The sequence below is a fragment of the Scyliorhinus torazame genome, chromosome 3 (genome assembly GCF_047496885.1).
Source record: "Scyliorhinus torazame isolate Kashiwa2021f chromosome 3, sScyTor2.1, whole genome shotgun sequence".
In the NCBI taxonomy this organism is placed as follows: domain Eukaryota; kingdom Metazoa; phylum Chordata; class Chondrichthyes; order Carcharhiniformes; family Scyliorhinidae; genus Scyliorhinus; species Scyliorhinus torazame.
Genome location: NC_092709.1, coordinates 100,801,574 through 100,818,562, shown reverse-complemented (window position 1 = coordinate 100,818,562; position 16,989 = coordinate 100,801,574). Strand labels below are relative to the sequence as shown.

Here is a 16,989-nt window from a genome sequence, read left to right as displayed (position 1 = left end):
GTGGAATTGAGGTTACAATTAGATCATCCATGATCTTGTTGAATGGCGGAGCAGGCTCGAGGGGCTGAGTGGCCTAGTCCTGCTAATTTGTATGTTCGTGCCCTTCCCCACTCCCACCACTCCCCCATCCAAACAAATAATGCAGGAATATGTACAGCCTAGCTTCAGTAGTACAGAGGAAATTCAACCCCCACAGAATTGGACTGCAACAAGAATCGGCTGCTTCCTCAGTAAGTAATTAATCATAGATTGTAAAAAATAAAATCCTTCCTGATGTCTAAGGAGCAGATGTAAAGCTATACTGACCTAGAGATGCCTAGATTCTATCTCTGGTTTGTGTTGATTTAGCAGATCTCAAGAAACAACAACAACTTTAATGTAAAAAAAGCATTCATTATTAGGATATATCAGGACAGGTCTAAAGCTTGATAAAACATGTTTGAAGGTGCATCTGGCACAAAGCAAGAGAGAGAGAACAGAGGGTTAGGGAGAGAATTCCAGAGCTTTTATAGCCTTCGCAACTGAAGGCACAGCCAGCAGTGCTGGTAGGTAGTGGCATAGTGGTCATGTCACTGGACTCGTAACTCAAAAGCCCAGCCCAATGTTCTGGAGACACTGGTTCAAACCCACCACGGTAGCTGAGGAATTCAATTCATCAGTCTGTAATTAAATGAATGAAAATGAAGCTCTTGTCAGTTTTGATGACCATGAAATCATTGTCAATTGTTATAAAAGCCCATCTGGTTCACAAATGTTCTTTAGGGAAGGAAATCTGCTGTCCTTCTTTGGTCTGGACTAATGTTACTCCAGACAGCAAAGTATTTGATTCTTAAATGCCCACTGAAATGGACTCGCAAGCCACTTTAGTTGTATTAAACTGCTATGAAGTCTTAAAAAAGGAATGAAACTGGATGGACCACCCTGCATCGACCCAGGCACTGGAGACAACAATGGCAAACCCAGCCCAGTTGACCCTGCAAAGTTCTCCTTACTAACATCTGGGGGCTTGTGCCAAAGCTGGGAGAGTGGTTTCACAGGATGGTTAAACTACAGCCTGGCATTGTCATTTCAACTCCATCCAATTGGAAGAAACTGAGAGCGGGTTCTCCCATGCCCTGGCCAGTAGGTTCAATGGTGGACTGGGGGGGTGGAATTTGGCAGGAGGCCAAAAAATTGGCTTTATGACGGCATGAATGTTGAGTGGGATCTTTTTTAAAAATTCATTTATGGGATGTGGGCATCGCTGGTTGTTAGGCCAGCATTTATTGTCCGTCCCTAGTTACCCTTCAGAAGGTGATGGTGAGTTGCTTTCTTCAACCGCTGCAGTCCTTGAGGACTGATCTTGAGTACACCCATAGTGCTGTCAGTTTAAGGATGTTGCCCCAGCGACAGTAAAGGAACGGCGATATATTTCCAAGTCAGGGTGGTGAGTGACTTGGAGGGGAACCTCCAGGTGGTGGGATTCCCAGGTATCTCGTGGGTTTGGAAGGTGCTGTCTAAGGAATTTTGCTAAGTTACTGCAGTGCATCTTGTATATGGTACACACGGCTGCCACTGGTGCCTGCCATGGCGGTGCAGGAAACCCATTGAAGGCTGGCATGAAACTCATTTGCATCCCCCTAATGGGTGACAGATGAAGGCCAAGCCACCCATGTCCAACTCTCTGCAGCGCCAGTGGAAAAATGTGCCGGTGCAAAACACATCTGGAACAATGTGGCATGCAGATGTTTGGACTCACCTGAACAATGCCTGGAGTTGCCTGTGATGTTGAGGAATGAGGATACTGGCAAACATGGATTATAGACATCGTAGCAGTCGGTGGGGGGGGGGGGGGGGGGGGGGGGGGGGGGGCGGGGAGCTTCCAGATTTGTTGTCCTGGAGGCGGTTCACCTTCCAACCTCAATGCTCCTGGGTGTCCATCTTTTCTCTCACGAGGTTCATCTTCTTTCTTCAACAGTAGGTCAATGATGCTGGGCACCTTTTTAATATGGCGTCCTGATAGGATGACAACCATCAGGCCTGTCCTGCCACTGAATATGGCACAAAACTCTTGGGTGCATAATTAAAGGTCGGCGCCAGAAGAATCAACGTGTTTTCCTGCCAGCCTCTACAGCGGGGAAACATTCTCTTTTGTTGCCCCGCCACAGAATTTAGTCCCGGGATGGGAGAATTCCACACTGAGTTAGGGAATAGTTAAAATTATGGCAGTCACTTGCTGCTGTGTTCCGATGTTAACTTAGTCCTCATGCAGGCAAGTGGGGTCCCACAGGTGGGCAGAGGGTTCCTCTTCAAACTTACAGGTAAGGCCATTGGGGCCCAACTTTAAAATTAGTCAGGGGCCTGAGCAGAGGCCAGAGGACTACTGGCTGCCTTATCAGACCAGACTTGCTGGGAGGTGGATCTTCGTGCACGACCAAGGCCACACCTGTACACCTCTGTAACATCACCTGGTTCCACTCCACTCACTAGCTGCTGGAACACTTCTCTCTGCCTTTGTATTGTCCAGACTTGACTATTCCAATTCACTTCCAGTTGTCTTCTTGTCTTCTGCCCGCTACCATCACCACCCCCATAAACTTGAGCTCATCCAAAACTCTACTGCCAACGGCACGGGGTCCCATTCACCTCTCAAGCCTGTGCCTGCTGGCCTACACTGATCCTGGTCAGCAACACCTCAGTTTTCAAATTCCTTCAGTTTCACCCCTCCCTATCTTTTGTAATCTCCTCTGACCCTCGAAGCCTCTGCGATCTCTGTGCTCCTCCAATTCTGAACAATTGTTTATTGCACCACTGGTGTTGTGCCTTAGCTGGTCAGACTCTCAGGCCTGTAATTCCTTCCATAAGCCATAAGACATGGGAGCAGAAGTAGGCCATTCTGCCCATCGGGTCTGCCCCGCCATTCAATGAGATCACGGTTGATCCAATATGCTAATCCTCAACTCCACTTTCCAGCCTTATCCTCATAAACCTCGATTCCCTTGCTGATTAAAATTATGTCCATCTTGGCCTTGAACAAATTTGACGACCCAGCCTCCACAGCTCTCTGCGGTAAATAATTCCACAGATTCTGAGAGAAGAAATTCCTCCTCATCTCGGTCTTAAATGTGTGACCCCTTACTCTGAGATTATGTCCTCTGATCCCAGCCTCCCCCACAGAAGAAAACATCCGCTCAGCATCTAACCCTGTCAAGCAAGCCCCCTGAGAATCCTACAAGTCTTAATAAGGTTGCCTCTCGTTCTTCTAAACTCCAGTGAGTGGAGGCCCACCCTACTTAACCTTTCTTCAAGAAAATGACTCCATACCCTGGATCAACCTAATGAACCTTCTCTGGACTGCCTCCAATGCCAGCATCTCTTTCCTTAGATAAGGAGATCAAAACTGTTCACAGTATTCCAGTTGTGCTCTAGGTAATGTCATGTATAGTTTTAAGCAAGACTTCCCTATTTGTATACTCCATTCCCTTTGAAATAAAGGCCAACTTTACATTTGCCTGCCCAATTACCTTCTGAACTTGCATGCTAGCTTTTTGTGATTTATGCATGAGGACCCCCAAATCCCTCTGTGCTGCAGCTTTCTGCAGCCTTTCTCCACTTAAATAATATTCCGCTCCTTTGTTCTTCCTACCAAGGTACATAACTTCACATTTACCTACATTATATTCCATCTGCCAAGTTTTTGCCCTCTGACCTAGCTTGTCTATGTCCCCCCTTTCAAGGCTCCTCTTTAACCAAGCTGTTCTAATCGCTATCGCTAACAAAAACAGAGAAAGCTTGAAAAAAAACTCCGCAGATCTTGCAGCACCTGAAGGGAGAGAATGTTTCGAGTCCGCATGACCCTTTGCAGAACTGAAGAGAGGTGAAATTGCGATTATGTATAAGAGGGAGTGAAAGAGCTGTAACAGTGATTAGTGGGAGCTGGGAGAGATTGCAATGAAGGTGTAGTACAATTTAAGAACAAGTGACAAATGGCCCGGTGGGGGAGGGGGAAACACAATGCAAGCTGGAGGAGCAGCACCTCCTTTTACACTTAGGCATGTTACAGCCCTCAGGACTCAACACTGAGTTCAACAGCTTTAGACTGTGACCTTCTCCATCTTTACTTTTTTTTTTGGTCCTATGCAACAAAAAAAAACCTCTCCCCTCCCCTGCCATGTTTTTGATTCAGATTCCAGCATTTGTAATATTTTGGGGTTTTATTTTGTTCCAATGTCTGTGGTTGAGTGTCACATTTTGTGTGACAATATTGCTGTGAAGAATCTTGGGACATTATAGGGATTATATAATATAAATTGGACTTGAGGCTGCAGGGTGGGATTGAGGAGAGAGAGAGAGTGAATTAGAGGACAGGAGTGAGAACAGGACTAATGATTGGAGGATTAGGATGCCAATGAGTCAAGGAGGGAATGAGATGGGAGTGGGTGTAATCATTAGCATTTCCCACTGAGTTGGGAGCTGCAGTGCTCTGCTAAGTGGGAGTGATGCTGAACAAGGAACAGCCAGTAGAGGAGTGAGTGAAACCTGGGTAAATAGTGAAAGACCATTTCCATTGGTTAGCAAATAGGGAACTAGGAATTGGAGGATTCTCATTAGAACAACTTGGAGGCAAAAGAGGAGGAAGGTCTTGAACTGAGAGCTCTTATACCATGGAATCCTTCATTACGTTTTTATTGTGATAGAAATCAAAAGGGAAGAGATAAATATTCAAAAAGAAGGAATGTAAAAGATTTTTGCAGGGTGGAATGGGAATATAGGACAGAGTGCCGACACGATGGACGAATAGTCTGCTTTTGCACTATCATTTCTGTAATCCTATGATGATCCTTTTTCAGGGAGTGACCTAGTTAGTGCTGGATTAAGATGGAGTATCCCAAACACCAAGTACACTGCCCGATGTGAGAATGCTCAGTTTGGTTCAGGCTGGTCGCTACATCAAGGTTTCGATGTGAGATTCAAACACAGCTCAGCTCTGACTGAGTTTCCCAGCTCAAATTTGTCATCTTCACTGAAAACCTGAGATCAAGGAGATGGGAGAGAGAGGTGGACCACTTAAAAGTGACCACGCTTGTGGTTTCAGGGTGAATTTTGGCTCGTTATAGAATTATGATCAGCTACAGATTGGTTGTCACGGCTTTACACCTATTAATACCAGTTGCATACAAACCATCAGTGTATTATTGTTGGCTTTGAGAGGAATCTGAGGTTACCACTCTACTCTTAGTTTCCAATGCAATCTCGGGGAGTTACCATCAATTAAGAGCCATGATGTGGAGATGCCGGCGTTGGACTGGGGTGAGCACAGTACAAAGTCTTACAACACCAGGTTAAAGTCCAACAGGTTTGTTTCGATGTCACTAGCTTTCGGAGCGCTGCTCCTTCCTCAGGTGAATGAAGAGGTCTGTTCCAGAAACACATATATAGACAGATTCAAAGCTGCCAGACAATGCTTGGAATGCACACATGAGTGCGGCCTCAACCGGGACCTGGGATTCATGTCGCATTACATTCATCCCCCACCATCTGGCCTGCAAAATCCTACCAACTGTCCTGGCTTGACACAATTCACACCTCTTTAACCTGAGGTTACCCCATCTCTGGATCTGTAAAGATTTAATCACCTGCTAATGCTCGCATTCCAAGCATTGTCTGGCAGCTTTGAATTTGTCTATATATGTGTTTCTGGAACAGACCTCTTCATTCACCTGAGGAAGGAGCAGTGCTCCGAAAGCTAGTGACATCGAAACAAACCTGTTGGACTTTAACCTGGTGTTGTAAGACTTCGTACTGTGCATCAATTAAGAGGTGGATTGAAAGTCCCCTTCCCGTTCTGTTTCCTTCTGTAAATCACTTCCCTGCACACTCTTTCCCCACTTGGCTGCCCCCTACCTTGGCCAGCCTCACAGTCCTTTGTTGGATGCTTGGAAAGTTGAGAATGATACCCAAGTCCCCACCTAATGTAGGAATGAGTAAATTGGCATGTATCTTGCAGCTAGATTTTAACATTTTTTGTAAGCTCATCTTTACACTTGCTAAATGCAACAATAGTTCTAGTTTTGTAGTCATTTGGTCGTACAGAACAAGAGTATCACTGTAAAAAGAGACATGTTGAAGCTTTTCATCTTGGACTCACCAGGACAGATGCAAGAATACCAATTTGTAATGGGAACAACAATTTATACTTCATGAGTAGAGAACGATGTTTGCTTGGCAAATGGACTCTGATTGGTAGAGACGTTGCCATGCGAAATGCACCAGTTAATTGAAAACTGACAGTTAACTGCCAAGCTTTGTTTAAATTGAAACCTGGCAGGTTGATTGGTCAAGACATTGCCCTGGGGAATGAACCAAAGCATTGCTGTCACCTATTTTGATCAGTTGAAGCAGGCGCAATGTGTGTTCTTGCAAATGTCCTGATGAATGAAAGATGTGGATGTTTGTCACCACCTAAACCTTCTGTCTGACTCCGTCCACGCAGTCCCGATATCTCTTTTTGTGGGAAATTGCCTTTCTAACAAACAGACAATTTTTCTCTGGTCCACTTTGTTAGCAGAACCTACTTAGAAAATATATCCGTACTTTTTTGCGATCGTGAATGTTGTACAATAAATTGTTCTTGGTAATCCATATATTTTGCATTCTCCATTTGTATCACTTGTTGAACTTGACGGAAGAATATTTCCCTGATTTTTGCATCGCAAATCCTGTCTCAGCTGTGCGAGCTACAAATGACAACTCGTTGTCTGATGGTTGGATGCACATTGGAGTTTTGCTTTGGCTTTGCATATGATAAAAATGTGTGTGATAGTGAATCAGCGGCCCATCTTGCATCTTGACTCATTTTTATTCCCAATGGTTTTTATGCAAAGATAAATTGGGAGATGTGGGAAATGGGCTCCCAATTTACCGTTGCCTGTTTTATACCATTGCAAAAAGTCAAAGTCTTATGCCATTGAGTTGAATGGATTTCAGACCGATACGTGGTACACTGCGAGCACTGTACTTCCCCTTCTCAATGCTGTTGATTTAACATTTCCATTCCTTTCAGATGACCGTGGAAGAGGTTATGACTACGACAGCGTACCTGGAACTGTTCCTCCGCAGCCTCTCTGAGCCCGCGTTACTGCAGACCTTCCTCAGCTTTATTCTGCTGCATGAGCATGACAAAGTGCCGATCCTAGATACGCTTGTCAGCCGAATTAACACCCCCTTTCGGGTAAGGCTACGTTTTCACTTTGACCTGAACTGTGCTGTTGATTTATAATCTGTCTTCTTATAGCCAGTTGTTTCCCCTCTTCCAATGCAATTTATTTGAGAACACGCACACAAAAATGCAGTCAAAATGCCGCTTGAGCAACAATGATCTAAATGAATGAAGAGAACTTCAAAATTCACACGCAGCAAGGTCACAAGTTCTCTCAGTGATCTGTTAGTTTTTTCTTTGGTGCTGGGGTGAGAGTGAGGACTGCGCCTTTGGCTTGAGTGTTCCTGGAGGTAGGTAAGGAAAACGTCAGGACCTTTGTCCCTGACTGTGCAGTGACCCATCCAGGAGTAAGAGTGTGTGTATCCTGTGCAAGACAGAGTGGGAGGATATTTCCTGAAGTTGTTACATTTTTCAAAATAAATAATGATCATAAGTGTTCTTTCTAGTATGTTTAGAGTATTAGTAGGCCAACAGGTCCCAGAAATTGCGCAAAACTCTCAACACGTCAGGCTACGTCAGTGGGGAGCAAATCCGAAGTTTCAGGTTGATGCCGTTTCTTTAGAAGATGTTGGAAATAAACAATTTTAAGAAAGTGTAGAGCATGGAAAATGGAGGGGCAGGTGGCATTCATTATTTTACTTTCCATTTTGGCAGTGGACCTCTAGTATTATGTATGAAACGTTTATGACTCACGTGAGTTATCAGGCACAGGGCATAAATATTTGTGGTTAGCCTGAAATGCTCTCAGTTTTCTCTGCTGGTCTCCACACAACCATATATCAATTGTCTTTATGGAGCCAGGTGTGCTGGGCCTCTGCCAGGGATTGGTGAGCAGCCTGCTAGCAGGCCCACAAGAAGCTAGCTTAGGAAACAGGGTGAAACTATTTTATTGTGTGCTCTCTTCTAGAAGAAAATTACTGGGTTTAGATTTGTAAAAGATTTAAGGACTCTTGTGCTGTTTCCTTCATGGGTTCAATCAAGTGGAAAACAATTTTATAAAAAGAGATGTTAAAATGTGTAAGATATTTAACGCATTATTTGGAGGCTTTTATTAAATTGATTTAATCACTTGGGAGTTTAGAAATGCAGCTGCTTTTCAAGTGGCAAAACATTGAGCATTTTCCATATAAGAAAAATCACCAGGCAAGAAGGCCATTCAGTTCATCATGGTTGTGCCAGCTCATAATAAGAACCATGCAATTAGTCGAACTCCTCCGTCCTTTCTCCATCACCGTGCAAATCTTTTCAAGGAAATATCCAATTCAATTCTCAACTTTTTTTGTTCAAGGTGTTTTATTTTATTCCTTTTCCTTTTGTCACCAGCAGGAAGCGGGCAGGCAAGTGGTTGAAATAGTGATCAAGTAGTTATTGCTACATTCTCGGTATGTTCCCGTCCATCACTGTATTAACCACACTGGGAGGCAGTCTGCTTTGCAGCTCTATTTAAATTGGGATCCTGTGATGCAGTTAGGACCTTAATGTCTTTTTAATAGAAAATTGTCAGCCAGGGCTTGTGAAGTTGGTGGGTTTGGTGCCGTGGAGTCACGAAAGCTGTGTTTAAAGGCCACATTCTGTTACAGGCAAATGGATCATTCCTCAATATTTGACACTCCCGGTAACATGGCAAAGTAGCTTCCAGGAGTTGAGGGAATGTACCCCATCCTTCAGCTATGGCTCATGTCATCCCACAACACCTATCAAATTCAGGTAATGTTAAAGGCAGAAGACCACCAGGATCACGCTCGTACACGCCCCGTCATACTGAGAGACTTGCATTTGAAGAAGTATGAGCAGCAGGAGTCTTTTTCGTTTGAGGGAGATCAGGGAATGGCGAGGAAAGCATGTGAGAAAAAGATGTCCACCAGGTGATGTAAGAGATCATCTTATTGTTCAATAATTCTGATGATCTGATCACAGCCCTGTCCTGAAAATTTCCACAGAGCTCCTCGTAACATTCTCCACCACCCGCTTCATCCTGTTTTAAAGAAGGTGCCAATCATTCAGACAGCTTCTAAATTAATGACATACTAACAGTACAGGCACAAGAAGCTGTCAGGAAACCACACTTCAGACCAAAGTGCCAGCTAGGATGATATATGCATTCTGTTGATTTTCTTAGTTTTTTTTAAATAAATGTTTGTTATTGGGTTTTTGAACGTAGTATATTTACAGTTATGTACACAGATTGAAATATATGTATAAAAAAAAGTAGGATATTGTGCATCAGCTCAAAAACAGCAACTCTGTACAGTTAGCACTATTCCGTTTAACAAATAAGTAGGCACCTGTTTGTGGGGGGGTAGGGAAACTGGGGAGGTACATATACATTTGGGTGCCGGAAAAACAATTACAGTAGTTATGTCAAATGCAGAGAGGGCAATACGAGAATGGATCTGGTGTTGGTGTTTTACTTGCTTCTCCTGGACGGTTTTCGCTGCGGTTGTTGTTGCGCGTTTACCTCCACTTCGGCCGTTCGTCCCGTATTTTCTTGCTCTCTGTTACTGTATTTGCCGAGTTTGTTGTCGTTTCCCATGCTCTCCTTCCGGCTTTCATTCCCTCGCTTCCTTGATTTTCTTAGTTGATCAGTCCATAGTGCTTTACTAAAATATAGAGATTCCTAACCCTGCTACCCCAAAAGATGCTCTGCTGGTGACTGGAGGGCTGCTGTTCATCATGACTAGTGACTTATGGGTGTTCGAGGCTGAAGGCCTAGTTTCAGGTTGCTGCACCACAGCAATGGCTGGGGCAGTGTACTGGGTTGTACCATGCAGGTATTGTTTGAAAGGGTAGTACAAAAGCAAATGTGCCATCATCCTAGGGGAGGACAGCATGTACAGCTCCCTTGATAACGCTATCAATCCCCCAACTGCGCAAGGTGAGTAACTGTTTGAAAGCTCCTATCTATTTGCTCTCGCAGCTTCTAGACAAGGTCATTCTAAAATAATTCACAGACTGATTTCAGTAAAGAGAAAGGAGCACAGGTTTCAGTGCAGAGTTGCTTCTGTTTAAATGCCTGGAGCTGGAAATGATGTGGAGATGCCGGCGTGGACTGGGATGAGCATAGTGAGAAGTCTTACAACACCAGGTTAAAGTCCAACAGGTTTGTTTAGAATCATTAGCTTTCGGACTTTGTCTATAAATATGTTTCTGGAACCCACCTCTTCATTCACCTAGGAAGGAGCTGTGCTCCGAAAGCTAGTGATTCGAAACAAACCTGTTGGACTTTAACCTGGTGTTGTAAGACTTCTCACTGGAGCTGGAAAGGCTGTGAATATCGACTCCCTTTGTGAGCACTGCAGAATTCTTGGTCAAGTGAGATTTCACTACACTGACTGGACTCCTGCATACTCTTAGTCACGCTGCTGCAACAGGCCTATGATTACTGCTAGAGCCTGAGGCCTCCAGTTTCCTTTTCAAGGTGGGGCTCCTGAAGTCCTCCTCCCTGTCCTGCTTGGCTGGGAGAGGGCCCTGCCTTCCAGTGAGCAGTCTCCTGGGCTATCCTTACCACAAGGGTTTGCTGCTGATCACTAGTGCTGAGTGGTCCACCATGTACTGACCCAACTGTCTCAGGATCTAACCCATGGGCATCACCAATCTCTGAGCAGGTGCCTGGGAGGGAAAGAGCACCGTACAGCCTCAAAGAGCATCTTCCTCTGTGGTATATTCTTCTGTTGTACCTTTTGCTGTTGAGAAGCACCTCAAAGAAGGAGAAAGGGGTAAGAATTAGGATGGTACATCAAAGCTGGACATCAGCAGGTTATGGTCCTGAGCATGCAGCTTGAAGATCTGAAGGTTGCTGTGTATTTTTGTGGTGAGTGAAGGGTCACAAGTAATAGACAAACAGGTTGTTCTGGTAAGCTACTAGTGAAAGCAAATTGGTGATGGATTGGGCTTGTGCATCCAGTACTTGTGGTGAGAACCAAAAAAGAAATGACGTGTAATAGGATGGGGAGATGATGGATGCAAAGCCAAGTGAAGGGAGAGACAGGGATATAGGGAGGAGTCGGTTGCCTGAATGCTAACATGTGACGGGAAACCTGTGACCAGGAAGAGGCGAGCATGTTTGCAATGAGTAAGAGTGTACGTTAGTTAGTTTGTCCTTGTGAAGGGATGTAATAGAGAGGAGGGAATTGCTAAGTGTAGTGGGGTACGGGGTGAAAAGAGTGTTGTCAGCTCTTTCATTTTCTATTGAGAGTTGGGGACAGATACAGAGGCATTAATTGCTGCTATTTTCATTGTTCTCATTGGGGGGGGGGGGGGGGGGGGGGGGCATAAACAGAAAATTGCTTCATATTGATGCAGCTCAATTTGTGCCTATAGTTAAGATTGGGATTTATGTGTACGATTGGAAATAAAACAGACAGGAAGCCTGGCCCTGCTCCAATTGAGCCCCTTAAGTGGCTAATTATGGTCACCTTAATGACTGTTTGCCAACCAGCAACAATTTTTAGGCTGGGCAGAAAGGGGAGGTGAAACCAAAAGAGAAAATGCTGGAAAATCTCAGCAGGTCTGGCAGCATCTGTAGGGAGAGAAAAGAGCTAACGTTTCGAGTCCAGGTAACCCTTTGTCAAAGTTGGTTTCAGATTCCAGCATCCGCAGGAATTTGCTTTTAACCAGAAAGGGGAGGTGTGGGACCCTCCATCAGAAACCTCCTCCTGACTGGGGGCTTTGTCCCCTTGAGGCCCAGTGACCTCCAGACCTGCCTCTACCCTGAGACCCCTCCCCTTCCCCCTCCCCCAGGTGTTCCCCACCCTGGGACCCCTGCCATTTGCCTTGTCTTCTGGTTCCCAGGACTTGGTATCAGGCATCTCCATGCAGTACCTCATCTGGCCACTGCCACGCTGTTGCTGAAGAGGCTGGAGAGCTGCTGGTCAATCTCCAAGGCCGGATATGCACCCAAGTGATGGCTGGAAATCTTGCCTTATGCCAATCAACATTTCTTGGAGCGTAATATGGCAATGTGGCTACTGGAGTCAGCGAGGATGTGTTCCCTGCCGACTCTTCAATTCCCTCCCACCATCCTAAAAATTCAGGCCGATAGAATTTTTTGAACTGCATTCAAATGGGTTAGGATAATTTATTGATCGATAGTGGTCAAACCATTTATTTCAAAGATGTATTTTGGGAATCTTTAAAAGTGTAGACGAACATAAGCAATAGGAATAAGAGAAGACCACCAAGTCTGCTGTTCCACTCAGTACAATCATGGCTGATTTTCAGCTTCAACTCCAATTTCCTGTCTGCTCACTATATTCCTTGATTCTCTAAAGACCGAAAATCTGTTTGTATCATCCTTAAAAAGGGGCTGTTTAGCACAGGGCTAAATTGCTGGCTTTGAAAGCAGACCAAGGCAGGCCAGCAGCACGGTTCAATTCCCGTAACAGCCTCCCCGAACAGGCGCCGGAATGAGGCGACTAGGGGCTTTTCACAGTAACTTCATTGAAGCCTACTTGTGACAATAAGCGATTTTCATTTCATTTTCATTTAAATATACTCAACAAAGGAGAGTCCAAAACCCCCTGGGGTATGTATGATTGTCACCTTTACTTCCTGAGGGAAACAATCGAATGGATCTCTGACTAATTAATTTAGTTATGAGAGATGTGTTTAAAAAATGTTTTATTCTGACCTGTATTTGAAGATTTTAAGGCTGTATCGCTAGCGAACTTGCACCAAGGTTGCAGTCATCCTGAAGCCATCAAAAGTGGAGACAGGGCAGGGAAACCATGCATGAGTCTGTTGCAAACCACCACATAAACTGGTCAGAGATTGTACTTCTGGTCGCAAATGTATTGCGAGTTAGCGCAGGAGAAGATCTATTATTGCTTTTGATGTTCTTAGGAGGATTAGTAAATACTATGTATTTACTGTAAATCTGTTGTTTGTATTTAATGCAGTTTACCTATCTGCTTACTATTAAATAAATCTGTCTAGCGATTTATAACTTAAGCCATTATTCAATAGGATATTTATTCTCTGCATTTCCTGGGGGTCACCATCACCAACAGTCTGTCCTGGTCTACTCACGTTGATGCAACAGTGAAGAAAGCTCAACAACATCTCTACTTCCTACTGAAGCTAAAGAAATTTGGCATGTCTGCATCGACTCTCTCAAACTTCTACAGATGTGCGATAGAGAGCATCCTATCCGGCTGCATCAGAGCCTGGTATGGCAACTGCTCGATCCAAGATCGCAAGAAACTGCAGACTGTGGTGAACTCAGCCCAACGCATCACACAAACTTGCCACCCCCACATTGATTCTGTATAGACCTCTCGCTGCCTCAGGAAGGCAGTCAGCATTATCAGAGACCCCTCCCACCCAGGCATTGCCTTCCAGACCCTTCCATCGGGCAGAAGGTACAGAAGTCTGAAGACTCGTACATCCAGACATAGGAACAGCTTCTTCCGCACAGCTACAAGACTCCTCAACGACTCCCCCTCGGACTGATCTGTTCCTTGAAAGAACACTATTCACGACGCCCTATGCTGCTCTTGCTCACGTATTTGCTTTGTTTGACCCCTTGTTCTGCACTGTAACCAATCACTGTTTTTTCGATGTACCATTTGTCAATGTTCTCTGTTGGTTATTCTTGTGTCTACTATGTACGTACTGTGTACGTTCCTCGGCCACAGAAAAATACTTTTCACTGTACTTCGGTACATGTGACAATAAATCAAATCAAAAATCAAGTAAAATCAAAGACGAGGGGTGTGAGCTACTGGCCGCGAATGACCCGAGCGGGGCGCAACGTGGCCGGTAGATGCCAGCAGAGGCCTCTTCCGGGATTCACCCAGCTCGCCACGCCTTGCAAGATCTAACGAGCTTGCGAGATATCAGGATCTGGATGCCACCAGAGTCATTTTGATCTATTCTCGTCGCCTTGGAGACCTTAGGTGAGCACCATTCAGTATTGGTCCCCACAAACGGGGACCAGGCGGAAAGGCGTTTGGGCAGGTGGGCTCCCAGGGGATGGGAGACCCCCAGGTGGATGGTCCCTGGGCCAGGTGGCACCCTGGCACTGTTGGTGCCAGCCTGGCACCCTGGCAGTGCCACCTGGGTGCCAGCCTGGCTCTGCCATGGTGTCCAGGTGGCACTGCCAGGATGGCAGCGGTACTTCCAGGATGCCAGGCTGGGAGTGCCAAGGTGTCAGGCTGGCATTGTGACCAGGACAGGGATCGGGCACAAGATGCCCTGCCCGTGTGAGGTGGGGCGGGGGGGCTTGATGACTCCCCCCCCCCCCCCCCCCCCCCCGCTTATAGGTGTGTTGGGATTGTGGGGGGGTCCAGGAGTGGGGGTTGAGAAATCGGGGCACCTTTAAAAATGGCGTCACAATCTCCTCCTGCAGTAGCGAGTTCTGGCGAGTGGAGCTCCTTAGTGCAGGAAATGGGACTAAGCGTAGCCTCGGCAGGGCGTTCCCCGATAGTGTGGTCTTTCTCGGTGCTGCGAGTGCCGAGAAACACCCAGCTAAACGGGCCTGACAAGGGAACCCGTTGCAATTTGGTTAGATTGCACCCAAGGAAGCCATTTGGCAATGTGAAAATTGAGATACAGTGATTGTTCTCTGGGTTTTAAGTTAAAGGAATGATTTGTGATGTTAAATGCAAAGAAAATAACTTACGTAAAATAGTTGGCCCAATGTATTCAAAAATCTAAAAGATGAACCATTCTTTAAATTAGCAAGCTATGTGGTCATTAATGACCAGATATTTTTTTGAAGCTACATTAGTGTTGTCAACTACAGTTAGATGTATTGCTGGAGATTTCATCACCTGGTCACCTGCCTCCAACTATCCTGCTACAATTCTCCCACCACAATTCTCACCACTGGACACCAACACATCCATCCTCATAATATACTGCCTTCCCATACCAACTGGAAAGCAAAAAGACTCATTACCCAGATGAACATCCAAACATATGAATTTGGAGTAGGAGTGTAGACCATTTAGCTACTCGTGCCGCTCCATCATGCAGTAAGATCATGCCTGATCTGATTGAGGCCTCAACTCCATTTACCTTCCTATCTCCTATACCCTTCGACGCCCATAAAGATTCTGCGTAATTCAGCCTTAAGAATATTTATTTACCCATGGACTCTCAACCCTCTGAGAGAGAGAATTTCTCCTCATCTCCATCTTAAATGGGAGACCCCCTATTTTTGAACTGTATCCCCTCGTTCTAGTCTCTTCCATAAGAGAAAACACTTCAGCATCCAACCTGTCAAGTCTCCTCAGGATCTTATATTTCATTAAATCACTTCTCATTCTTCTAAAGTCCAATGGATTCAGGCCCCACTTGACCAACTTTTTCTCATAGGATTACCTTCCTTACTCCAGGAATCAATTGAGTGAACCTTCACTGAACTGTTTTGAATGCAATTATGCCCGTCATTAATTAAGGGGACCAAAACCCATTTGGATGATTCTTGATTCTCAAACAGCCTTTTTCCCATTTCCCATATTTTTATCACGAATAAACAGAAGTATTCAAAGAAAACAAAAAAGCATTTGTAAGGTTCCTGTTATTTTTCTCCAGGACCGTTTGCAGAGGTGCTTTGGAGATTAATTTACAATTCCTGTAACTCCAGTCCAATCCTGTAGGGCCGGCCACCCTAAGCTCATTGCATCTAGTATTAGGGAATTGGAACTTAACAAACTCTTCCATTTATCTGTATCGATGTTCGGTTGGGCTGAAATTTCAATAACCTGCCCAAAGGCACTTTGTCTGGTTCGGCAATGCTTTAGTTTGTGTATGAAAGTTGATGCCGTTGTGGCCAACAGCTTGAATCCTGGGTGAGCAGATGGATTGAGTAAAAGGGCAGCAAGATAAATGGGGGAGCCGGGTCAGAGCAGGTCCTTGGGGGTGAGAGAGGGTCATAGATTCATGACTGTACAGAAGGAGGGAGGCCATTTATCCCATTGAGTCCATGCGGACTGTCAAGAACAATCCAGTCTGTCCTGCTCTCTACCTGTGGCCTTCCAAGTTTCTCTCCTTGTCCAATTTCCTTTTTAAACCATTGATTGTCTTTGTTTCTCCAGCGCGTAATTCCAGGTCATTATCACTCAGCATGTAAAAAAAATCCTTTCTCACATCACCATTCCCTCCTCCCCTGCCCATTCTTAAATCCGTGGCCCTTAGTCATTGCAGCATCAGCTAATGAGAACAGCTTTTCTTTGTCTACCCTATCTAAATCTTTTATAATCTTCTGCACCTCAGTCAAATCTCCCTCAATCTCAAACACTCTAGCTCCCCAGCCTAATTTTGGAGCCAAAATCCCTCATCCCTGGAACCTTTCTGGTAAATCTCCTCTGCACCCTCTCAAGGACTCTCACAGGAAAGTGTGGTGAAATTAGGTTGTGAGATTAAAAGAAGGGAGAGGTGAAGATTTACAATGTGCATCAGCAAGAACGTTTGCAAGAAAAAGATTGGATTTACTATAGTTACTATTGCATTCTGGTCCCACTGCTGTCATTGGGATTTCCCTTTGAATCCACCCCATTCCGGCAGGAAACACGAGGTGGAGGTGCGCCATCAGGGGACCAGAAGATCCCGCCGCTGTGAACAACCGGAAGATCACACTCACTGTCCTGATTAGAAATATGTAGCCGTGCCTCACCTGCCTAAAAGCCACCAGCCACTACTGCATGGAAACTGGGCACATTGGCTTGGGAGAGTTTCCACTTTGTAGCAGTGGTAGTCGGACATTAAACAGCTGTGAGAAATGAAGTCGAAACCCTGCTCATTGGAGCTAAAGGGCATTTCAAAATATCGTGGAGTAACATTAATGG

The 16,989-nt window shown here is 45.2% G+C and overlaps 1 protein-coding gene across 7 annotated transcripts in view; it reads left to right on the top strand.

Moving 5' to 3' along the window:
• The window catches only part of fhip1aa (FHF complex subunit HOOK interacting protein 1Aa), a 263,629-nt gene that overhangs the window by 167,153 nt on the left and 79,487 nt on the right, over nucleotides 1-16,989 (top strand). For all 7 annotated transcript variants that reach the window (XM_072496072.1, XM_072496070.1, XM_072496068.1 and 4 more), the window contains one exon: nucleotides 7,043-7,210. In XM_072496072.1, coding sequence (XP_072352173.1) covers nucleotides 7,043-7,210 — 168 coding nt within the window. The remainder of the gene's footprint in view (nucleotides 1-7,042; nucleotides 7,211-16,989) is intronic.